Source organism: Diabrotica virgifera, chromosome 7, assembly GCF_917563875.1.
Source record: "Diabrotica virgifera virgifera chromosome 7, PGI_DIABVI_V3a".
Classification (NCBI taxonomy): Eukaryota; Metazoa; Arthropoda; class Insecta; order Coleoptera; family Chrysomelidae; genus Diabrotica; species Diabrotica virgifera.
In genome coordinates, this window is record NC_065449.1 from 161,559,867 (window position 1) to 161,584,874 (window position 25,008).

Consider the following 25,008-nt stretch of genomic DNA (forward strand, 5'->3'; position numbering starts at 1 on the left):
ATTAAAAAAATCAAAGTTAGGGGTTGTAACTAAGGGATGAATATTTAGGAGATGATTTTTTTCTACGCCATATTAAAGTGTGCAAGTAGAATAGATCACTTTTTATCCCATTCGAAAATCTCTATTCGTTTAAGAGATATAGCGTGGCTAAATTAGTCTGGGACACCCTGTATATCCATAAAGGAACCATAAAGAAGATTTATAGTCACAAAAATCACATTTTTATATAAATTTAAGAATAGGAGAATACATTGGATAACAAGTGGTCAGTCAAAAAGTAGCCGCAAATAGTTTTCATTAAATTAGTGGTAATTCATTTTTGGAACAAAATTTCGTTCATGACGTAGCTGCATGTTTTTTTTATATCGAATTGAAGCTAATTTTTAATACAATCATCGTGAATCGATGATGAATATATATATATATGAAAATCCTATATTGTGAATATGAAAAAACAGTTATTGTAATTCGTAAGTGATGTATCTTGATTATAAGCAATAACCTGTACATGTACATATCTATGGAATACGCATATCCCAGAAAATAACTCTGTGTAATACCTTCACAAACTACTATGACTACTGTAAAGTGTACCTACCGAGCAAACCTGTAAGTTACCAATCCAAGGAAGTGTAGTATCCCCGCTATAAATCCATTACCTTTATTCAAGGAATCTAATTTTCCTTTAGCATTTGTTCTAAAGTAAAGAAAAGAGACTAAAAGACCACTACAAAAGAAAAAAGTGTCCACACTGAATGTTCCATTGGTCACTGTTTGAAAGAGGAACTCTTTCTGTACAATTCTTCTATATTCCATATTATCTAAACAAAAATAGGATTTAGTTAACATAATAGTAATATGCGTATCAGTAAATAGGAGTCTCAGATGAGGGTGTTAAAAATTATTTTGGAACACGAAAATAACAGTTATTTTATAACATACTTATATTTTTTATTTCTAAAGGCTTAGTTTAGTAAGGTAAAGTTTTCAATCCTAATAGCAACATTATTAATATTAAAAAATATTAAAAATACAGTAGTAGTAAGTAGTAAGTCTCGTTTTATGCGGTGGATACGTTCTTCAGAAAAGCGCATATAAAAAAATCGCATAAAAAAGACTTTACTTGCATTGAAAAGGTAGGGAAACGTTCCGTGGTTTTCTAAAATCACATAAAATGGTGGACGTTTGTCCACCAAAAATTGTGTCTTTGATGTTTTTATTCCACTGGGCCAAATAAAATCTTAAAGAAGAAATTAAAAACGCATATTAACGATATTGAGATTGCAAAAACCTCTTCTTATGGAACATAAAACTTTACGACACTTAATTAAATGTTTCAATCTAGAAATCACGTGCTGTTTATTATACTGCTACTTGAAATCAGCAACATTTAAACTCTTACAGACTAAACATTTAAATTTAATTTCAAAACAATTACAGGTTATACCTTTCAACTTTCAATACGAAACTCAGATTGATGTAATAGCTACATGCTACATCATGTAACAAGGGGAATACCCGAATTGCAAATCCTCAGATTACTGACATCTGGATGGGAATAATTATTAATTATACTAGTTGTTAATAATAGGTCTGGATCCCGCGTATGAAAAAAAGTTGATTAATAGCAAGCTGAAAATTTGTTAATAGCTTAAGGGTGTCTAGTCGGATAAACTTTGATATATGGGAACACTGGAACAGGGGCAGTTTTAATTGTGGAACAGGTTAAAAATTTGGAACGGCCAGACCACGAAAACGGCACGTTTATTTTGTCCGACAGAACAGACTTAAACTCTCCGAACAGAGATTAAACTCTCATGAAAAGATCAGACTGCTATTTATCACCTGTCATAATTCCTGTCATTTGACATATTCTACATGTTCCACTCATTAAAACGCCCATTTGGTGATAAATAGCGGTCGGATTTTTGCATGAGAGTTTAATCTCTGTTCGGAGAGCTTAAGTCTGTTCTGTCGGACAAAATACATGTGCCGTTTTCGTGGTCTGGCCGTTCCAAATGTTTAACCTGTTCCACAATTAAAACTTCCCCTGTTCCACCCTTAAGCTATTAACAAATTTTCAGCTTGCTATTAATCAACTTTTTTTCACACGCGGGATCCAGACCTATAATATAAATTTTTGTATGAAATACAAACCGCACAACTTCAAAATCGCATAAAAAAATCCGCATAAAAAGAGACCTTACTGTATTACTAAAAGATTTTTAAATTGAAAACTTATTGGTCCATTTCTTTTAGTGTAATATATAATATAAAATCTTTTAGTAATATTTTTAATATTTTTCAATATCATTAATGTTGCTATTAGGATTGAAAACTTTACCTTTCAATTGCCAGATGACTCTAGTCACCTAATCCATACACGTCAGTTGCAATGTGGAGATAAACTTTCATGGTTTGGTCACTTCGAGCAGAGAGCAGCAGGCCTACGCCTCTCCGATGATGACTCCAATAAGAGTCGAAAATCGTCGATTCAGAGTACTGGACTGCGCTCCCTGTTCTAAGTGAAAAATAAGATTGTTTTGCCTTCGCATTGCAACTGAATAAAAATGGTATACGTTTTTATTTTATTTCAAACTTCTAAGTTTAATGAAATATTAAAGAGAATAGACGGGAATAAGGATATTCGTTTAATTACTAAGCTTGTAAGACGACCAAGAACCTAAATAGAATGACTTAATTAGTTTTAATAACGTCACTCTAAATATTTTACGTTGCAGTTTTATTTTAGTTTATTTTGCTAATTAGAACTATTATTCATATGATTATTAAATTTTAATAACATCCAAATACATAGTCAAATGATCGCCAAATATTTGTTTTATTTACTCTCTCATTATGGTCAGGTGGTTCGCAGATATATTCCAATTTTTATAGTGGATTCGCATAAACAGAAAGGTTGGGAACCACTGCTCTACAAGATAATACCTTACAAAAATAATTGTATTGTATTTTAGAACTGAGAAGTCCCAGATGTAAATAATAAATCTCAAAATTCTCGTGGAACCACTTTCTAGTAACATCCTTAATCTCTCCCTTTGTCAATTTATAGGGCAAGCAGATGACGAATAAAAGAGAGGAAAGAGACTCTACAATATGCAATCACATTTCGTCTATTCGGCTAGAAAAAATTTCAACGAAAGTTGATTCCGTGGACTCAAAATAAAATATGAGTAAATTGAAAAATAATGACAGCTTATGTTTCATTTCGTTTCAGGGATGATCCTCCACCCCATACGTCTCCCAAGTAGCACAATAAAAACATTTTAGTTTTATTTAAGGTTTATAAAGGTTTTATTGTGGTAAATAAGAAGATAATGGTTTTAAAGTTACCTTGAAGATATACTGGCAGAACTTTAAAACTGTTAAGCATTTGTCACAAGTTTTAAAGTGTCTAATAAGAGTATCAAATAAGACTAATTAATCTTAATAGAATAGATAATTTGTCTTATTGTAGTTTTAAAATGGTTTATTCTCAGTTCACTTTAAAACTAATCAGTTTTATGAAGAACTTCCGGACTATTTGGTTTTATTAGATTCTAGTTTGTTACCTTTTAGTTTTATTGTAGTTTTAAAGATTCTCCTAAAATGACTAATAAAACCTATTATTAAAACTACTTGATCTCAAGACTATTATGTCAGTAAAACATATGCCTTAAAACTACTTTTTTAGTTTTCTTTAAAGTTGCTTTCTTAAAAGCAATTAGTAGGCTATATTAAAACCAAACGCTCTTAACTGAATCAATTTGATTACCGTAAAGACTAAAGTAGGCTTCTTGTTAGAAACAATAAAACTAAACTCATCCCCTCTTCTTTCATATCCAAAGTGTTGTAAAAAGTGGAAGCACAATTAGTATGGAAGAAATAAGTCGCACAATAAGTATAAAATAAAACCATTTGATCTTAACAATTCTCTGTCGATAGACCAATTAGTTTTGTTTGGATTTCGGCCATATTGCTTTCTGGAGATGCTGAAAGCCATGATAGATTACAATATAAGGCTTACATAAATATTATAAATAAGCGTCTTAAAGATATAAATTCGATTTCTTTTAACATTATAACATTAAACTGGTAGATAAAATTATTTTTCTTTCAAATTAATATTTTTCGCATTTTATTTTTTTTATTTTTTAATCGCCAAAAGTCAGAAATTTTAGGGGGCGTGAGTCATTTAGACCTATTTTTGTTAACATTATCAATAAAGTTGGGTCCGCAAGTGTTTTTCTACCTTGACAGTCCGAAATAACCAAGTACTTTTTATTATTTTATGGTTACAAATACGTATCTACCTATCATAACACATGTAAAAATTTGTTGGCCTACATGGAGTATATGGGTTTAAAGAATCATTTAATATGGTAAATTGTCTTTAAAAGTCTCCATGTAAGAAACCTTTTTAAGTTTGCTATAAAACTGTATGCACTTAAAGTGTCTTTCAACATGGTTTTAAAAGCACCTTCACAGCAGCTTTAAAACCAGTTGCTTAAGAAAACAAAGTTTTAAGAAGGTTTTTATTTTTGGTTTTATTGACCTCTTTCAGAGTGGGCCCTTTTATGCTGAAAGCGGTTTTATTGCAACCTTAAGGTTTACTTAAAAACCAAATGGTTTTAATTTTAGTTTTATTCTACAGTTTTAAAGCATCCTTAAAAGACTTAATAAACCCGTTCCATGCTACTTGGGCTGTTTGGTCTCTGCAAACCTCTTCAGTGGGGCTACATGAACACCTCTGAATCGAACGAAACCAAGCTGCCTATGCCTATCTACGCAGAATTATAAAAATAATGAATTTGCACCGAAATGAAACATAAGCTGTCTTTAATTAATAATTAATAATTAATAATTAATAATTAATAATTAATAATTAATAATTAATAATTAATAATTAATAATTAATAATTAATAATTAATAATTAATAATTAAGAATTAATAATTAATAATTAATAATTAATAATTAATAATTATTAATTAATAATTAATAATTAATAATTAATAATTAATAATTAATAATTAATAATTAATAATTAATAATTAATAATTAATAATTAATAATTAATAATTAATAATTAATAATTAATAATTAATAATTAATAATTAATAATTAATAATTAATAATTAATAATTAATAATTAATAATTAATAATTAATAATTAATAATTAATAATTAATAATTAATAATTAATAATTAATAATTAATAATTAATAATTAATAATTAATAATTAATAATTAATAATTAATAATTAATAATTAATAATTAATAATTAATAATTAATAATTAATAATTAATAATTAATAATTAATAATTAATAATTATTAATTATTAATTAATAATTAATAATTAATAATTAATAATAATTAATATCTTATATTTTCTAAGACTTGAAAACAAAACATTATTTATACATCTTTAAAATCTTTACAAAATACTAATATTGTGAACAACATATCTTACCTGAGTATTTGAAAATAACGATGCATGTGTGGCCTAAAATAACCCAAGCCATACTGATGGCTTTTAAACCGTGAATTACTGATATGGTATCGCTTCCAACAGTTTGGTCACAGATGTAGCTCATGTTTATCCTAACTGAGAATGATAATAGCAGTTCCTTTAAAATAAAATCTAAAAACAATAAAATTTAAACTTGAGTCCTAAAGATTGAAACAGTAAATACCAAAAAATAATCTTTATCTGATGTGTTTGAACTATTTTGGTTTTTTGAAATTTCTTGAATAACAAAAAAAATATTATTTTTCTTACAAAATGTTCTTCATTAATATTTCATCTAGTTAATTACTATTAGCGCCTTCTTTTCTCAGTTCTCGAATTTGTCTGAAATGTCGCGAGCTTCAACAAATTATTTCTTCTGTCTACATAAGCACATATTTTCATTCTCCGGTTCTGTTTGGTAAAGTTTCGTCACTACTAATTGTTAAAAGCTTATCCAAAGTGAGTATCATAATATTTTTAAAATGAATCGAATGCACTTTTCTTCGAAATGTTTGTTTTACAATAATATTTGCTGGAGTTTTTTCCTGTTGACGTTTTAGCTTTTTCCATAATAGCTCCTTGATCCTTGCATTTGTTATTTCAAAAAGTCTATAACTTCCTCGAACTCCGATCTTGGTTAAACACTTAGAAGCTATAACTCTGAACAGTATTAGTGAGATTTTAATGAACAAGAACGTCATATATATGCCTTCAATAATAATTACACTCTTGAATGAAACTATTTCACTGGAGTAATAGTATGGGCAGATTATCGGAGAATAGGCCATTTTTGGGAAAAGTTATTTACCAGCAATTTTATTGCAGGAATCGAATCTTATGATTCTATATAGTAATAATATAGGTATGCAAAGTCCGCAGATAGTGTGCTACTTTTTTTTTATAAACAAAATGGCGCCAGAAAATGGTAGTTTTTTCAATTATTGCTCTATAACTCCAAAAATTTTAACTTTGCAGCAAAAACACCCAAATAAAAATTCACCGTAATTAAATTCTACATCGAAATAGCTATTTGTATAACAAGGGAGGAAAAGGCACTTTACTTCCATGTTATACATATTATGGTTTTTCCACCTTCCTCAAATAACAAGTCATTTTTTCATTTTTACTTAATTTATTTATGTAACTAACCAACAAAATTTATTAGAACTAAAACTAACAAGTAGGTACAATATAACTGTCAAATATAAGTCAAATTATTAATGTAAACATTGTTAAATCAAAATAACAATTTACTGTTTTTTATCATCCTGCAAAATACAGGGTGTTTATAAATAAACGTTAAAATGTATAGATACTTACCTACGTAATAGAAAATAGATATTGTACAGGGCGTCAATAAGTTATATGTCATGAATGAAATACCATGACGTCACTTTTACTTTTCCTCCCTAGGGAAGAAAAGTACAACTTTGCTCCCTACAATCAGGTCCGGAAAAGTATACTTTCGGTAGGGGTAGGTGGAAAAATGTTTTTCCCGATTTACTTCGACGAAAATTTTCCTCGGAAAATGCGGGTTCTTCCAACAAAATCTTGAATTTTCAACTAAAATTTTAGGTAAGTAATTATGTATCAATAATTAAATAACTTGGTAAAATAAAAGCCCTTTTTGTATAGATTATATTTTCAGAAGCTGATGGAAATTGAATGAACAGTTTAGCAACAATTAAATTGTTAATCATCAATTAACTGTCGCTATAATAGCCACAATATTTATTATACATAAGAATAACTTTAATTTTTGTATAAAAAGATACCATACCTATCTAATTTACTTTACAGAATTGAAATTGGACTATTTAAGTGGCCTCAGGAATATTTTAAAATTGTAATCAATTTTTTGGCTTATAAACAATTAGAATATCTCGGCAACTGTTAAATAACATTAAATTATGAAAAACGTATTGGAAAGAACGCAGCACGACGCTTCTTTTAAAATAAAGAACGTTAAATTGTCATGACTGGTTTCTGAGACACAATCGATCAAATTTGACCGGCATCTACGGCAAAGATATCAACAATAGGATGGTAATTTTTAAACCATCACCTTTATATTTCGGTTCTCTTTCCCCGCACAAATTTTCATATATTTAAAAGATTCATAACATGTATTATAATAATAAAATCTATCGGAATTACGAGTGAAAAGTACCAATAATACCAAAATTTCAATCAAAAATTAGGTTGGAGAAAATGGAATCTCAAAGTTCAAAATTGGTATACGTTAAAAAAATATATGTATTTTCTCGGCTCGAATAGAGCCACCTGACTAATGCATTATTAAATGTCAGAGTTGCTTTTGTTTTGTTATAATAAATTAATTTATTTTTACGATAATAAAACTACATATTTTTTCCAGTTGTAGACTTTGTTTTAGATAAACTTACCACAACGTACCTTTGAACGCTTAAAATACAAATCTTCTCGTTTGAAAGTTGTATAATTATTTAAACAATATTTGTTTAAAATAATTAAACATTTTTGTTATAACAAATTATTTAATTTATTATAACAAAACAAAAGCACCTTTGACATTAATAATGCGTTAGTTAGGTGGCTCTATTCGAGTTACTTGGAACCAAAAAAAAAGAATGAAGAAAATTGCTCCATGGGAAGCTGAGAAAATGCATTTTTTTAACGTAGGTACACCAATTCTGAACTTTGAGATTTCATTTTCTCCAACCTAATTTTTTATTGAAATTTTGTCATCTTTGGTACTTTTCACTCGTAATTCCGATGGTTTTTATTAATATAATATATGTTTGAGTCTTTTAAAGATACGAAAATTTGTGTGGGGAAAGAGAACTGAAATAAAAAGGTGATGTTGTTCTGAAGCTATTTCCTTGTGGCATTTTTATAATTACGTATTTTTTATGGGAAATAAGCCACAATTTTACTAAAAAATCGGGTTTCGTTGTCAAAATACAAAATACAGTATTTTGTATTTTGACAACGAAACACGATTTGGGCTTCGAAACGTTAATAAATTCATTTTTTAGTAAAATTGTGGCTTATTTTCCATAAAAAATACGTAATTAAAAAAAGGTGATGGTTTGAAAATTACCATCCTATTGTTGATATCTTTGCCGTACATGCCGGTCAAATTTGATCGATTGTATCTCAAAAACCGCTCAAAACAATTTAACTTTTTTTCTTTAAAAAAAGCGTCCTACTGCGTTCTTTCCAATACCGTTTTCATAATTTAATGTAATTTAATAGTTGCCGAGACATTCTATTTGTTTATAAGCCAAAAAATTGTTTATAATTTTAAAATACTCCTGAGGCCGCCTTAAAAGTCCAATTTTTGTAAATTACATTAGATAGGTATAGTACCTTTTTATACAAAAATCAAAGTTATTCTTATGTATCGTAATTATTGTGGTTATTATAGCGACCGTAAATTGTTTATTAACAATTCAATTGTTGCTAAACTGTTTATTTAATTTCCATCATTTTTTGGAAATATAATCTATTCCAAAAGGACTTTTATGTCACCAAGTTATTTAATTATTAGTAAATAATTAAGTCAAAAAACAAAAATAACCATATACAAAACCGTGTTTCGGGGTCTACCCCTTTTCAAAGAGGCTATGCAAGTAGACTGAATTGAATCATAACGAAACGAAGAAGAACTGCATATATTAAAATATTTTCAGCAGAGTGTGGTTAGACTGTCCTCTAACGGGGAATGACAAAATGAGTAAAAATAAATTTCGACCAAGAGTCAGTAATCTGTTAACCGAGATACAATAGTACCAAGCGGCGCCGCTAGGAGAACACTCCAACAATGTGTCTCAGATTACTTTAACGAAACGTGGTCATTTTGTACTCTAAACCGAGTAAGGTATGAAAAAGAAAAGAAAATAATCGTTTTCGTTTTAATTCAATTCGAGTCTCTTGCCATCCTCTGACACCGTGTTTCGGGGTCTACCCCTTTTCAAAGAGGCTATGCAAGTAGACTGCAAGTAGACTCTTGGTCGAAATTTATTTTTACTCATTTCGTCATTCCCCGTTAGAGGACAGTCTAACCACACTCTGCTGCAAATATTTTAATATATGCAGTTCTTCTTCGTTTCGTTATGATTCAATTCAGTCTACTTGCATAGCCTCTTTGAAAAGGGGTAGACCCCGAAACACGGTGTCAGAGGATGGCAAGAGACTCGAATTGAATCAAAACGAAAACGATTATTTTCTTTTCTTTTTCATACCTTACTCGGTTTAGAGTACAAAATGACCACGTTTCGTTAAAGTAATCTGAGACGCATTGTTGGAGTGTTCTCCTAGCGGCGCCGCTTGGTACTATTGTATCTCGGTTAACAGATTACTGACTCTTGGTCGAAATTTATTTTTCCTCATACACAAAACCCTTATACAACCAGTGTTGACATATGGATCGGAGACATGGACCATCTCCAAGGCAGAAGAAAACCTTCTGCTTATATTCGATCGAAGGATCCTGAGAGGAATATTCGGTGGCATCTGTGAAAATGGTATTTGGAAGAGGAGGTACAACTACGAGGTATACCACAGATATAAACATATATTTGGTGGTAAAGACGTAGTATCTCTTATAAGAATAGGAAGACTAGGCAGGACATCTAGCAAGATCACAGCATAACAACCCTCCTAGAAGAATCCTTATGTCACAACCTGTGGGAAGTAGAAATAGGGGTAGGCCAAAACTTAGATGGACGGATTGTGTAGATGAGGATGGGAGAAAAATAGGCGCAACAAACTGGCAACGGTTGGCAATGGATAGGACTAACTAGCGTAATAGACTTGGGAAGGTCGAGGCTCTTTCATAGGGCTGTAGCACCATTGATGATGATGATGAAATAATTACTTAGGTACCTAAAATTTTAGTCGAAAATTCAAGATTTTGTTGGAAAAACCCGCATTTTCCGAGGAAAATTTTCGTCGAAATAAATCAGTAAAAACATTTTTTGATACAGAATTTAATTATAGTGAATTTTTATTTAAGTGTTTTTGGTGTAAGTTAAAATCTTTGGAGTTATAGAGCAATAATTGGGAAAAACACGATTTTCGTGCGTCATTTTGTTTATAAAAAAAGTAGCACACTATCTGCGGACTTTGCATACCTATATTACACAGGCCTACAGAAAAAAAAAAATTGTTTTGGTGCCGTGAATCCTTAAGCTGATTTTTACTATATTAGGGGCGATAAATCGAAATATGGATTTCGTTTTTTTGTATCAGCTCTAGTTTTATGGATATGGCAAAATCCGAAATTAGAGCTTTAATATTTGAGATAATGAAGAATGTGCTATTCAAAGGAATGAACATTGTTAATTAAACTTATTCCTCAGTATATATTTGTTGTCCTCACTGTATTATGCCTTATTTATGCAAGAAATAATACTTTATTATCGTTACATTACTATTTTATAAGGAAATAAAACAGCTTGGAGAGTATTTTTAAACTTTTAAAATGATATATTTACCACTTGTAAACCCATTCAGCCTCCATCTAATAATGGCTCATAGCCCATGGACCATGCGTCGCCTACATAGGAAGGAAGCTTCCCCAGATAAGTATGGAAAAACTTAAAGCTGGAATCTTTGATGGACCACAGATCAGACTTCTTACAGAGGATCCGGCTTTTGTGGGGTCAATGAATGAAGTAGAGAAAAAAGCTCGGCTTTCATTTGTGGATATTATGAAAAATTTTCTGGGAAATCACAAAAGTGAAAACTATGCTGAGCTGGTAAACCGTTTGCTGAATGACTTCCAATCACTTGGATGGAATATGAGCATCAAAGTCAACTATCTTCACAGCCACCTGTACCGTTTTGCTGAAAACTTAGATGACACAAGTAATGAGCAAGGTGAGAGACTTCACCAAGAGATAAAACCATTGAGGACCGCTACCAAGGAAGACGGGGCATGGGCAGCCTATGGAAAACTCAAAGACATCTTCAAAAGCGATATACCAATTTCTTTAAAACGTAAAACATGTGACCAATTTGTGTTGCCTGTGGTGACTTATGGTGCCGAAACTTTGACATTGATAGCTACAACTTCTAAAATGCTGCAAATAGCTCAGAGGAAACTGGAAAGGTCAATGCTGAGTATATCGCTTCGTGACCGAGTGGGAAATTAAGACTTAGACTAAGAACATGAGTTACCGATGTAATTTCCCGAATTGCCACCCTGAAATGGAACTGGGCCGGGCACGTCGCCCGAATCAGTAATTGGAGGTAGACGAAGAGATTACTTGAGTGGAGGCCGAAATTAGACAAAAGAAGTAGAGGAAGACCCCTACTCGTTGGACTGACGATCTTAAGAAAATGTCAAGAAATTGGATGCAAAGTGCTCAAAATGGAGCACAATGGACAAAAATGAGGGAGACATATGTCCAGCAGTGGACGCAAAGGGCTGGAGGATGATGATGATGATGAAATGGCTTAAAATATACGTATTTTTTAATTGTTTGGCTTTTATTTTAATTTAGTATATTCATATCAGCATATTCCAATTTTAATGCATAAAAGCTGGCATAATCTACGTTATCTTGAAAACTAGAGCTGATAGAGCAAAACTAAGGCCATATTCGGAATCAGCACCCCAAAGATACCCAAAATCAGCTTTAAATACTTCGGCACCAAAAACACTGTAGGCCTGTGTTATTATTACATAGAATCATAAGATTAGATTCCAGCAATAAAATTGCTGGTAAATAACTTTTCCTTGTATTTTGCTAATCAGCCCAGAGTATACATTTAGACGTATATTCCATTGTTATTAACAGGCATACAGGTAAATCTTAATTGAAATAAATAACAATAAGAAATATGTGGATTGGAAATTTTAATCGTAGGTATTAAGCTTAGGTGCTTCTTAATGATACCTAATATTTTATACTTGAACCAATTATGTAGGTATCCACATAATTGATTTATTAAAATTCATGCAACATTTGAAACAATAAAATTTTTTTACATATTTTTGAAGTTTTAGGGAAAACAATTATGTACTAAAATATATTTCAAAAGTCTCTATAATCTAAACCTAATTAACAAAATAATTTAATAATAATTAATCTTTTAAAAATACAGATTTACTATTATTCGTTATATTAAACTCGTATAAATATTATGTTTATGGGATTAAACCACAATTATTATTAATTGTAATGAAAATTACATTTTTCTAGTTCCATGTAAGATTAGGATATTTTGTAGGTAGATGGAATATTTATTTATCATTATTAAAAAATGGTTTTTGTCCGAAAATATTCAATGTTTTATAGTGTTGAAAATAAACATTTAATTTAATCCTAAATTGGTTATTAAGAAGCGATAATGGTTATTTATGATATAAGTGTTAAGAGTACAATTTTAAGGCACGCATGTGAAGGTTTGCAATTCACATGAGTGCCTTAAAAATGTACTTTTAACACGTATATCATACAATATTTTTTCTACAAACGTGTTAAAAATGCAATAATACAGTTTAAATTAAATTTTAAAAAACCTTTTAAAAAACCTTTAATACATTGAAAGGAGATAGTTTTAAATTGCACCGTATAATATTACGGACATTATCAACCATTGTTGACTTAATTGTTTACGGAAGTTTTGAAGCATCTGTCAGACGCCTGTTAGTTTTTTAAAACGCGGTTGTGGATTTTCAAATTGCAAAATAAATTCATTTTTCAAGTTGCGCAAATTAATATTAATGTTAATAAATAAAATATACAAGGTGTCCCAAAAGTAGTGGAATGGTCAAATATTTCGCGAACTAAACATCGGATCGAAAAACTGAAAAATACGTGTTCAATCGTTTTCAAAAATCTATCCAATGACACCAAACTCTAACCCCCACTACACCCCCTGGAGGTGGGGTGGGAGGTAACTTTAAAATCTCAAATGGAAACCCCAGTTTTTGTTGCAGATTTTAATTCGTTACGTAAAAGTAAGCAACTTTTATTCAAGACATTTTTTCGAACTGTGGATAGATGGCGCTATAATTGGGAAAAACGATTTATCCTGATACCATAGGTAAATTATAGAAACGGTCTAATATCTCACGAAATACACCTCCAAATGAGAAACTAAAAAACAGATTTTTAATCTTTTTCGAAAACCTTTCGAATAACACCAAACGTGACCCTCCAACCCATCCCCTGGAGGTGGGGTGGGGGGTAACTTTAAAATCTTAAATAACAACCCCCACTTTTTATTACAGATTCGGATCTGTCATGAAAAATTAAGCAACATTTATTCGAAACATTTTTTAGAATTGTTAATAGATGGCGCTTTAATTGGAAAAATACGATTTATTAGCGCCATCTATGAGAAATTTTAAAAAATGTTTCGACTAAATGTTGCTTAATTTTTTATGACGAATCCGAATCTGCAATAAAAAGTGGGGGTTGCTATTTAAGATTTAAAAGTTACCCCTCACCCCACCTCCAGGGGGTGGGTTGGAGGGTCATGTTTGGTGTTATTCGATAGGTTTTCGAAAAAGATTAAGATCTGTTTTTGGTTTCTCATTTGGAAGTGGATTTCGTGAGATATTAGACCGTTTCTATAATTTACCTATGGTATCAGGATAAATCGTTTTTACCAATTAGAGCGCCATCTATTCACAGTTAAAAAAAATGTCTTGAATAAAAGTTGCCTACTTTTACGTAACGAATCCAAATTTGCAAGAAAAACTGGGGGTTTCTATTTGATATTTTAAAGTTACCCCCCACCCCACTTTCAGGGGGTGTAGTGGGGATTGGTGTTTGGTGTCATTGGATAGATTTTTTAAAATGATTGAACACGTATTTTTCAGTTTTTCATTTTTCATTTTGCTTTCAAAATTTGACATTTTACTTTTAACTGCAGTGCCTTAAAAATTTTAAAGCACCCAGTGCTTTAAAGTGACATTTTTAAGGCTCCTATGGAGTGCTAAAAATTGCATTTTTAACACGTTTGTAGAAAAATTTTGTTAAAATGCAAAGATATTTTGTTTTCATCATTTAATAGAATGTAAATAATGTTTTGAATTAAGAAGTTTTATTAATCTACCAAATGAGTATCATCTTAATATGACACGTACTCAGGAAAGCGCATAATTCACATTTTTCATGGAATTACAATGAAAGCTTAACTTTTAAAAAGCGATATCTGGTAAACCCAGTATAAAAGTAGTACCGTAGAAATACAATAATTTTTTGGTGAGTATAATAGTAGTAATTATTTCTAACTTTAAGACAAGAAAAATTATTAATTTTCTTGATTCTTGATTAAAAATGTATGTAATCACAAACCTATTACAACCAACGTTATAATGATACATGATACATTTATTAATTGAAATTTTGATGTTATAGTCAATTTCAACGGAAGTAGAAAAATATATAGGGTGAGGCAGATAACTGGCCTATTAGAAATATCTCGAGAACTAAAGGCAACAGAGTTATGAAAATTGGAATAAAGGGGTTTTGAAGGATGATCTATTAAATGAAAATATTTTCATCTCTTTGCAACTTCCGGTTATACCGGAAGTTGCTTATAACTTCGTTTTTTTAAATGGGACACCCTGTATATTTTTACATTTTTGGATTCTCTTCGATGTCTTCTTTCTTAAAATATGAGGTTTTGTAATATTATACAGGGTATTTTAAAAGATAATTACGTTTTTTTTTATTAATTTCGTAGCAAAATTCACACCCTGTAGAATTGTAGTAGTTTGACATCTAAAACTCTACTTACATTCAAATGATTTTTAATATACTCTACTATTGTTAAGAATCATTAGTATAGCTATATTTTTAATTTTAGTATACAGGGTTGGTCGAAACTCGGAATGAGTATTTTCTGAGTTTTCTTAAATGAAACACCCTGTATTTTGTATTGTAGTGAAATGATATTTTATAGTACTTTTTTATTTTTTAAGCATTCCCTATACCTAACTGCTTTAATTTGTGAGTTATTGGTGATTCAAGCTAAACATTAATTGCAACAAAAAATAAGTAAAATTTTATTAGGTTGGCCGTGAAAATACTCAATCCCAAATAATTTTTCAGAAATAAATACATATTAATCCAGACAGGTCCTTAAAATTACCAATAATGGTTTACAATCAAAATACCTACGTAGTTAAGATTGTTGGTGCGATTAACAATTAAGCACAAATTAAAGCAGTTAGGTATAGGGAATGCTTAAGAAATAAAAAAGTACCATAAAATATCATTTCATTACAATACTAAAATACAGGGTGTTCCTTTTAAGAAAACTCAGAAAATACTCATTCCGAGTTTCGACCAACCCTGTATACTAAAATTAAAAATTTAGCTATACTAATGATTCTTAACAATAGTAGAGTATATTAAAAATCATTTGAACGTAAGTAGAGTTTTAGATGTCAAACTACTACAACTCTACAGGGTGCTAATTTTGCTACGAAATTAATAAAAAAACGTAATTATCTCTTAAAATACCCTGTATAATATTACAAAACCTCATATTTTAAGAAAGAAGACATCGAAGAGACTCCAAAAATGTAAAAATATACAGGGTGTCCCATTAAAAAAAACGAAGTTATAAGCAACTTCCGGTATAACCGGAAGTTGCAAAGAGATGAAAATATTTGCATTTAATAGATCATCCTTCAAAACCCCTTAATTCCAATTTTTATGATTCTGTTGTCTTTAGTTCTCGAGATATTTCTAATAGGCCCTTTATTTGCCTCATCCTGTATAATAATGTAAATCCAGCGTTAGTAATACATATAATTATTATCATCATATAAGCTATGCGGTCTCGATTCAAAAGTAGCATCAAAAATAGCAAAATTCATTTTCACCTAAACAGTGTGTTTTTTTATGGAAGATCGGTCCATTCTAATTCTTTCTTTATAATTTGTTCTGTATCTTTGTATCTCTTCGTAACCTGTAATCTCTTCGAGTGACCCACAACCCGCGATTTTACGCTTTACCGTCCTATTGCATCCGTTGCGATGGTTTGAGTTACGGAACTTATAATGTAATCTCATAATAATATTCTCATAGAGAACTCCAAATAGAAAATTATAAAAGATTTTTCTGACGAAATATACAGGGTGTAACAAAAATACAGGTCATAAATTAAATCACATATTTTGGGACCAAAAATAGTTCGAATGAACCTAACTTACCTTAGTACTAATATGCACATAAAAAAGGTTACAGCCCTTTGAAGTTACAAAATGAAAATCGATTTTTTCGAATATATCGAAAACTATAAGAGATTTTTTATTAAAAATGGACATGGGCATTCTTATGGCGGGGACATCTTAAAACAAAATTATAGTGAAATCTGTGCACCCCATAAATATTTTATGGGGGTTTTGTTCCTTTAAACACCCCCAAACTTTTGTGTACGTTCCAATAAAATTATTATTGTGGTACCATTAGTTAAATTCAATATTTTTAAAACTTTTTTGGCTCTTATTATTTTTTCGATAAGACAGTTTTTATTGAGTTGTGGCTTCTTTTTTAATATGTTTACATAAAATTTTTATGGGGGTTTTGTTCCTTTAAACCCCCCAAATGTTTGTGTACCTTCCAATTAAACTATTACTACGATACCATTAGTTAAACACAGTGTTTTTAAAAATTTTTTGCCTCTTTGTATTTTTCTGATAAGGCACCTTTTATCGAGATGTGGCTTCTTTTTTAATACGGTTCAAAATATACCTAAAAATGTAAATCATAAATAAATTTTCATAATATTACAAAGTTTCCATAATCGTACTTAACCATATACAAATATTATGTGGTGGATTTGACAAATATTCAAAATAACTCGATAAAAACTCGACTTTTCGAAAAAGTACTAAGAGGCAAAAAAAGTTTTTAAAACATTGTGTTTAAGCAATGGTACTACAATAATAATTAAATTGGAACGTACACAAAAGTTTGGGGGGGTTTAAAGGAACAAAACCGCCATAAAATTTTTATGGGATGTCTAAATTTCACTATAATCTTTTCTTAAGATACTACTGCCATAAGAATGCCACATGTCCATTTTCAATAAAATATCTCAAATAGTTTTCGATATATTGGAAAAAATCGATTTTTATTTTGTAACTTCAAAGGGCTGTAACTTTTTTTATGTGCACATTTGTAATAAGGTAAGTTAGGTTTAATCGAACTATTTTTGGTCCCAGAATATGTGATTAAATTTATGACCTGTATTTTTGTTACACCCTGTATAAATATCTTTGCATAAAAATTCATAAAGTAGTATGTGAGTGAATTTCGAATTAATGGAGTCAGACGGAGTTATTGGAGGGTGTTATCTTTTTACAAAGATACCACTTCGGAATTTTCCTCAGTGGAACTCGGAACTACAAAATAAACTTATTTTAAAGTACAGTTTTTACTCATTTCCAGTAAAAATGGTAAATAATATTGTGGTACAACAGGAAAAAATCTTCGGAAAAATAATTTATTGCCCCTACTATTTTTCTGAGGATTTTTGTCTTGAATATTAATAATCTGTTTTATATCTATAACCATATCTTTTAGATCCAATGGTTGGATACTATGGGAGACTTTAATTTAGAAATTAAACAATTTTCATGCATTTGTTGAATTTATTTTGGCTTTTACTCCACCATATCCATTTTTACGAACAATAATAAATTAATTGTTATAAGAAATACTCATCATCATCATCTTGGTGCTACAGCCCTTAGAGGGCCTCGACCTTCTCAAGCTTTCTACGCCATTCTGTTCTGTCCCTTGCTTGCATTTTCCAGTTGCCAACTCCGATCTTCTCGGCATCCTGTGTTACCCCGTCCATCCACCTCAGCTTTGGTCTACCCCGTCTTCTCATTCCCACGGGTTGCGCTGTTTGAATTTTTTTATCATGTTCGATTCAGGGGCCCGGGCTACATGTCCTGCCCACTGCAGCCGGTTTCGCTTAATTATAGTGATAATATCTTTTCCACCAAACGTATGCTTGTAGATATTCTGCAGTTCAAAGTTATATCTACGCCTCCATATTCCGTTCTCACAGACCGCTCCGAATATCTTACGTAGCACCTTTCTTTCAAAAATCGACAGAGCGGATTCATCTGTTTTAGTTAGCGTCCATGCCTCTGATCCATATGTGAGAACGGGGACTATCAATGTTCTATACAGCCTTATACGAGTTTTTTGAGACAGACGTTTGTTAGCTAAGTACTTTGATAGACTATGATAACACCTGTTTGCAATTATTATTCGTCTTTTTATTTCCTCTGATGTGTTATTATTGGGGTTAACCGATGTCCCTAGATATATGAACTCTTTGACCGCTTCGAAATTTTGGTCATTGATGATTAAATCTGCGTCAACATTTCCAGCTCTTATGTTTGTGTTAGTCGCCATGCATTTTGTTTTATATAAGATTTATATTTGTTTTAGTATAAGAAATACTAATATTCAATAAATATTTTCAGAAGAAAAATGCTTGATGTTGGTTAACGAACATACGACAGTAGTTGATGGCCATTTTAATTTAAGATACACACGACCTAATTAATGCACAAAATAATTTGTTACAATTATAGCAAACATTCAATAATCACGCAGGATAAGGTTGGCAAACCAATAAGTTAATAATGTACCTCTTTTATGTGCTCAAATATTTTATAGCCATTTTTATATCTTTCATGAGAACGTTATTTAGCTTAATACCTCGACAACTAATTCAGAGAGAGTAATGTGTAGTGTGTGTTGAGTAAATGTCTTATTATTAGTAAAGTAGACGTCATTGTCTTTACAGAGACGTTTAGATTTATTATGAAACTAACTTTACTATGTCCTTCTGTTCAAAATAATTTTAATTTAATCCTGTAACAACTTTTGAAATATACTTTAATATCAGGATGGGAATAGATTAAAACTACATATATACATACTCATAAGATTTTCACGCGGTTTTGAAGCGTTGCTACTATTAATATCTATGCTACGGCTGTGATCATCATTGCTACCATTTGTAGTGTTATTGTTGTTCACTACATAAAGCCCTGTAAATAATAAATTATGTACACAGTTAAATTTTTTGTACGTGACCTAAAGCAAAAGCATTTTATTTATTTACATGATATATACGTTATTTAATATGCTTCCACCACATACCTACATATCTCAGTAACGGCTTTTGGGGGTAGGCAGGATAGGCCGGGCCTAACCAATAATTCTAAGAGCTTTAAAATAGAAAAAAACATATTCAAAAATTATGTTGAAGCATGTACATAACTTTTAAATGTACTAAATCACTCAATACATTAGCGTCCGTTAAGACAACTTTGTTATTATCAAATTCGCAGAAAACATCGAATCGTATTCAGGCATTTTAAATATCATTAATAGGCCCGCTCGAAGCTGGCCGACTCCGCTGACATAAGATCTCCGTACAAAAAGCTTTCGAAGTGAAGAAGCTTGCCGGACAACGATTTTAATATTGTCGTGTTATGCCTGGTATATAGGCCCGATTCAAACTGGCCTTCGCCCACTTCGCCGTGCCTCGTTGCTACTTGTAACAATTATCGAATTGTAACTGACAAATTTGCACAAAGCAAAAAAAAAGGATAAACCTGCTCTATAAATAATAAAATATGTAAACTATTTGTATATTTTAGTTCATAATTTGATTTAGTTTTAAAAATATAATTAAATATAAATCTGTTACAGTTACCTTCTAAGTATTTTTATAGTGTGAGAAATAGAGGTTGAACCTCGCAAAATGGACACAAGTCCGGTTTTATTTTTTTTTCTGGTATACCAAGGGGCGCTCGTTATGAAACTAACTTTTTCTTAAACAATTTCGCCCAGGAACCCCCCTTTTCATCCCTTTAAAGGGGGTAATTTGTGGTTTTTGCGAAACGTAGCGCTTCCTGTACGTTTTGCAAAAAATTTACGTAATAGTAAAATGAAGAGGACTATATTTCCTACTATTTATTTAAAGACAGCATATGTCTATCACCCACCGTTTAGCGGGGGTGGCGCCCCAACGTTGACAAATTTTTAAAAAAGATGTTTTAAAAAAATATTTTTGAAGTGAAAACTTCTTTAGGGACGTTGTGCGATTTTTGGATAGGGGAAAAAGCATTGAATTCGCGACCGTCATTGCGACCGTCATCGCGACCGTCATTGCGACCGTCATCGCTTATGCTATATATTATTTGTATGTATATATATAAATTTTATAGAAATATTTAAATTTAAAATAAATGTAAAACCTATTATAGGATGGGGAAAAAAAGATTTATTTCGCGACCGTCATAGCGACCGTCATCTCTTCGACGAAATAAATTTTGTACGTATCTATATTATGGGTATCTATACATAAATTGTATAAAAGTATTTAAATTTAAAATAAATGTAAAACCTATTTTTCGATAGTGAAAAAGGATTTATTTCGCGACCGTCATCGTGACCGTCATCTCTTCGGCGAAATAAATTTTGTAGGTACCTATATGTATTGAAGTGAAAACTTCTTTAGGGACGTTGTGCACTTTTTAGACGGGAAAAGTATTAAATTGGCGACCGTCGTTGCGACCGTCATCGCTTCGAAGAAATAAATTTTTGAAGTGGAAACTTCTTGAGGGTCGTTGTGCACTTTTTGGATGGGGAAAAATTATTAAATTAGCGACCGTCATCGTTTCGACGAAATAAATTTTTGAAGTGAAAATTTCTTTAGGGACGTTGTGCACTTTTTAGATAGGGAAAAAGTATTGAATTAGCGAACGTCATCCCGACCGTCATCGCTTCGGCAAAATAAATTTTTAAAGTGAAAACTTCTTTTGGGGACGTTGTGCACTTTTTAGATGGGGAAGAAGTATTGAATTAGCGACCGTCATCGCTTCGGCGAAATAAATTTTTGAAGTGAAAACTTCTTTAGGGACGTTGTGCACTTTTTGGATGGGGAAAAATTATTAAATTTGGATGGGGAGAAAGTAATAAATAAGCGACCGTCATCGCTTCGAGGAAATAAATATTTGAAGTAAAAACTTCTTTAGGGACGTTGTGCTTTTTTTGGATGGAAAACGTATTAAAATATCGACCGTCATCGCTTCGATGAAATAAATTCGTGAAGTGAAAACTTCTTTAGGAACGTTGTGCACTTTTTGGATGGGGGAAAAGTATTGAATTATGGACCGTCATCGCTTCGACGAAATAAATATTTGAAGTGAAACTTCTTTAGCGACGTTGTGCACTTTTTCGATGGAAAAAAGCATTAAATTAGCGACCGTCATCGCTTCGACGAAATACATTTTTTAAGTGAAAACTTCTTTAGGAACGTTGTGCACTTTTTGGATGGGGGAAAAGTATTGAATTAGGGACCGTCATAGCTTCGACGAAATAAATATTTGAAGTGAAACTTATTTAGGGACGTTGTGCACTTTTTAGATAGGGAAAAAGTATTGAATTAGCGAACGTCATCGCGACCGTCATCGCTTCGGCAAAATAAATTTTTGAAGTGAAAACTTCTTGAGGGACGTTGTGCACTTTTGGGATAAGGAAAAAGTATTAAATTAGCGACCGTCATCGCTTCGACGAAATAATTTTTTTAAGTGAAAACTTTTATAGGGACGTTGTGCACTTTTTGTATGGAGGAAAAGTATTGAATTAGGGCCGTAATCTCTTCGACGAAATAAATGTTTGAAGTGAAACTTATTTAGGGACGTTGTGAACTTTTTCGATGTAAAAAAGTATTAAATTAGCGACCATCATCGCTTTGACGAAATAAATATTTACGTGAAAATATTATAAATATTAAGTGAAAACTTCTTGAGGGACGTTGTGCACTTTTTGGATGGGGAAAAGTAGTAAGTCAGCGACCGTTATCGCTTTGACGAAATAAATTTTTGAATTGAAAATTTCTTTAGGGACGTTGTGCACTACTTGGATGGGGAAAAAGTATTGAATTTGCGACCGTCATCACTTCGCTGAAATAAATTTTGTTTTGCTATAAATACTTTGATTGGTTATAGGATACAGTATCGTGGTATGAGCTAGATCAAATAGTGAACAAAAAGACATATATCTGGAAAGTTTGAGCTCTTTAGTACGATTTTTATCTTAGTATAGTCTTGTAAAAACAATTTCATATATCATTGTTATTATCCAGTCGAACCCGCTGATTAGAATACCGGTTATAGGAATATCCCGGTTTAAGGAACAGAAATTTGAGGACCCAAAACATTTTTACTAGCTACCAATGATCGGTAATTAGAATATTTCGGTTATAGGAATACATTTGCTTGGTACAAAGGACATTTCAATAAGCGGTTTCGACTGTATTATAGATATGTCAGTGGCGGCTGGTGGGGTAAAATTTTGGGTAGGCCAAGCCAGCAAATTACATATAGCTATGTATAATAATACATAATATGCAAATATAAATTTATTTTTATTTATAATGGTGTAGGAAACAGAGGTTGAACCTCGCAAAATGGACACAAGTCCGGTTTTATTTTTTTTTTCTGGTATATCAAGGGGCGCTCGTTATGAAACTAACTTTTTCTTAAACAATTTCGCCCAGGAACCCCCCTTTTCATCCCTTTAAAGGGGGTAATTTGTGGTTTTTGCGAAACGTAGCCCTTCCTGTACGTTTTGCAAAAAATTTACGTAATAGTAAAATGAAGAGGACTATATTTCCTACTATTTATTTAAAGACAGCATATGTCTATCACCCACCGTTTAGCGGGGGTGGCGCCCCAACGTTGACAAATTTTTAAAAAAGATGTTTTAAAAAAATATTTTTGAAGTGAAAACTTCTTTAGGGACGTTGTGAGATTTTTGGATAGGGGAAAAAGCATTGAATTCGCGACCGTCATTGCGACCGTCATCGCGACCGTCATTGCGACCGTCATCGCTTATGCTATATATTATTTGTATGTATATATATAAATTTTATAGAAATATTTAAATTTAAAATAAATGTAAAACCTATTATAGGATGGGGAAAAAAAGATTTATTTCGCGACCGTCATAGCGACCGTCATCTCTTCGACGAAATAAATTTTGTACGTATCTATATTATGGGTATCTATACATAAATTGTATAAAAGTATTTAAATTTAAAATAAATGTAAAACCTATTTTTCGATAGTGAAAAAGGATTTATTTCGCGACCGTCATCGTGACCGTCATCTCTTCGGCGAAATAAATTTTGTAGGTACCTATATGTATTGAAGTGAAAACTTCTTTAGGGACGTTGTGCACTTTTTAGACGGGAAAAGTATTAAATTGGCGACCGTCGTTGCGACCGTCATCGCTTCGAAGAAATAAATTTTTGAAGTGGAAACTTCTTGAGGGTCGTTGTGCACTTTTTGGATGGGGAAAAATTATTAAATTAGCGACCGTCATCGTTTCGACGAAATAAATTTTTGAAGTGAAAATTTCTTTAGGGACGTTGTGCACTTTTTAGATAGGGAAAAAGTATTGAATTAGCGAACGTCATCCCGACCGTCATCGCTTCGGCAAAATAAATTTTTAAAGTGAAAACTTCTTTTGGGGACGTTGTGCACTTTTTAGATGGGGAAGAAGTATTGAATTAGCGACCGTCATCGCTTCGGCGAAATAAATTTTTGAAGTGAAAACTTCTTTAGGGACGTTGTGCACTTTTTGGATGGGGAAAAATTATTAAATTTGGATGGGGAGAAAGTAATAAATAAGCGACCGTCATCGCTTCGAGGAAATAAATATTTGAAGTAAAAACTTCTTTAGGGACGTTGTGCTTTTTTTGGATGGAAAACGTATTAAAATATCGACCGTCATCGCTTCGATGAAATAAATTCGTGAAGTGAAAACTTCTTTAGGAACGTTGTGCACTTTTTCGATGGGGGAAAAGTATTGAATTATGGACCGTCATCGCTTCGACGAAATAAATATTTGAAGTGAAACTTCTTTAGCGACGTTGTGCACTTTTTCGATGGAAAAAAGCATTAAATTAGCGACCGTCATGGCTTCGACGAAATACATTTTTTAAGTGAAAACTTCTTTAGGAACGTTGTGCACTTTTTGGATGGGGGAAAAGTATTGAATTAGGGACCGTCATAGCTTCGACGAAATAAATATTTGAAGTGAAACTTATTTAGGGACGTTGTGCACTTTTTAGATAGGGAAAAAGTATTGAATTAGCGAACGTCATCGCGACCGTCATCGCTTCGGCAAAATAAATTTTTGAAGTGAAAACTTCTTGAGGGACGTTGTGCACTTTTGGGATAAGGAAAAAGTATTAAATTAGCGACCGTCATCGCTTCGACGAAATAATTTTTTTAAGTGAAAACTTTTATAGGGACGTTGTGCACTTTTTGTATGGAGGAAAAGTATTGAATTAGGGCCGTAATCTCTTCGACGAAATAAATGTTTGAAGTGAAACTTATTTAGGGACGTTGTGAACTTTTTCGATGTAAAAAAGTATTAAATTAGCGACCATCATCGCTTTGACGAAATAAATATTTACGTGAAAATATTATAA

The 25,008-nt window shown here is 31.5% G+C and overlaps 1 protein-coding gene across 1 annotated transcript in view; it reads right to left on the reverse strand.

The window, feature by feature from the left end:
- LOC114338977 (nose resistant to fluoxetine protein 6) overlaps positions 1–25,008 on the reverse strand; it is a 245,020-nt gene that overhangs the window by 37,663 nt on the left and 182,349 nt on the right. The window contains exons 6-8 of the mRNA XM_028289603.2: positions 19,436–19,546; positions 5,476–5,646; positions 599–821 (exon numbers count right to left, since the gene is read on the reverse strand). Coding sequence (XP_028145404.2) covers positions 599–821; positions 5,476–5,646; positions 19,436–19,546 — 505 coding nt within the window. The remainder of the gene's footprint in view (positions 1–598; positions 822–5,475; positions 5,647–19,435; positions 19,547–25,008) is intronic.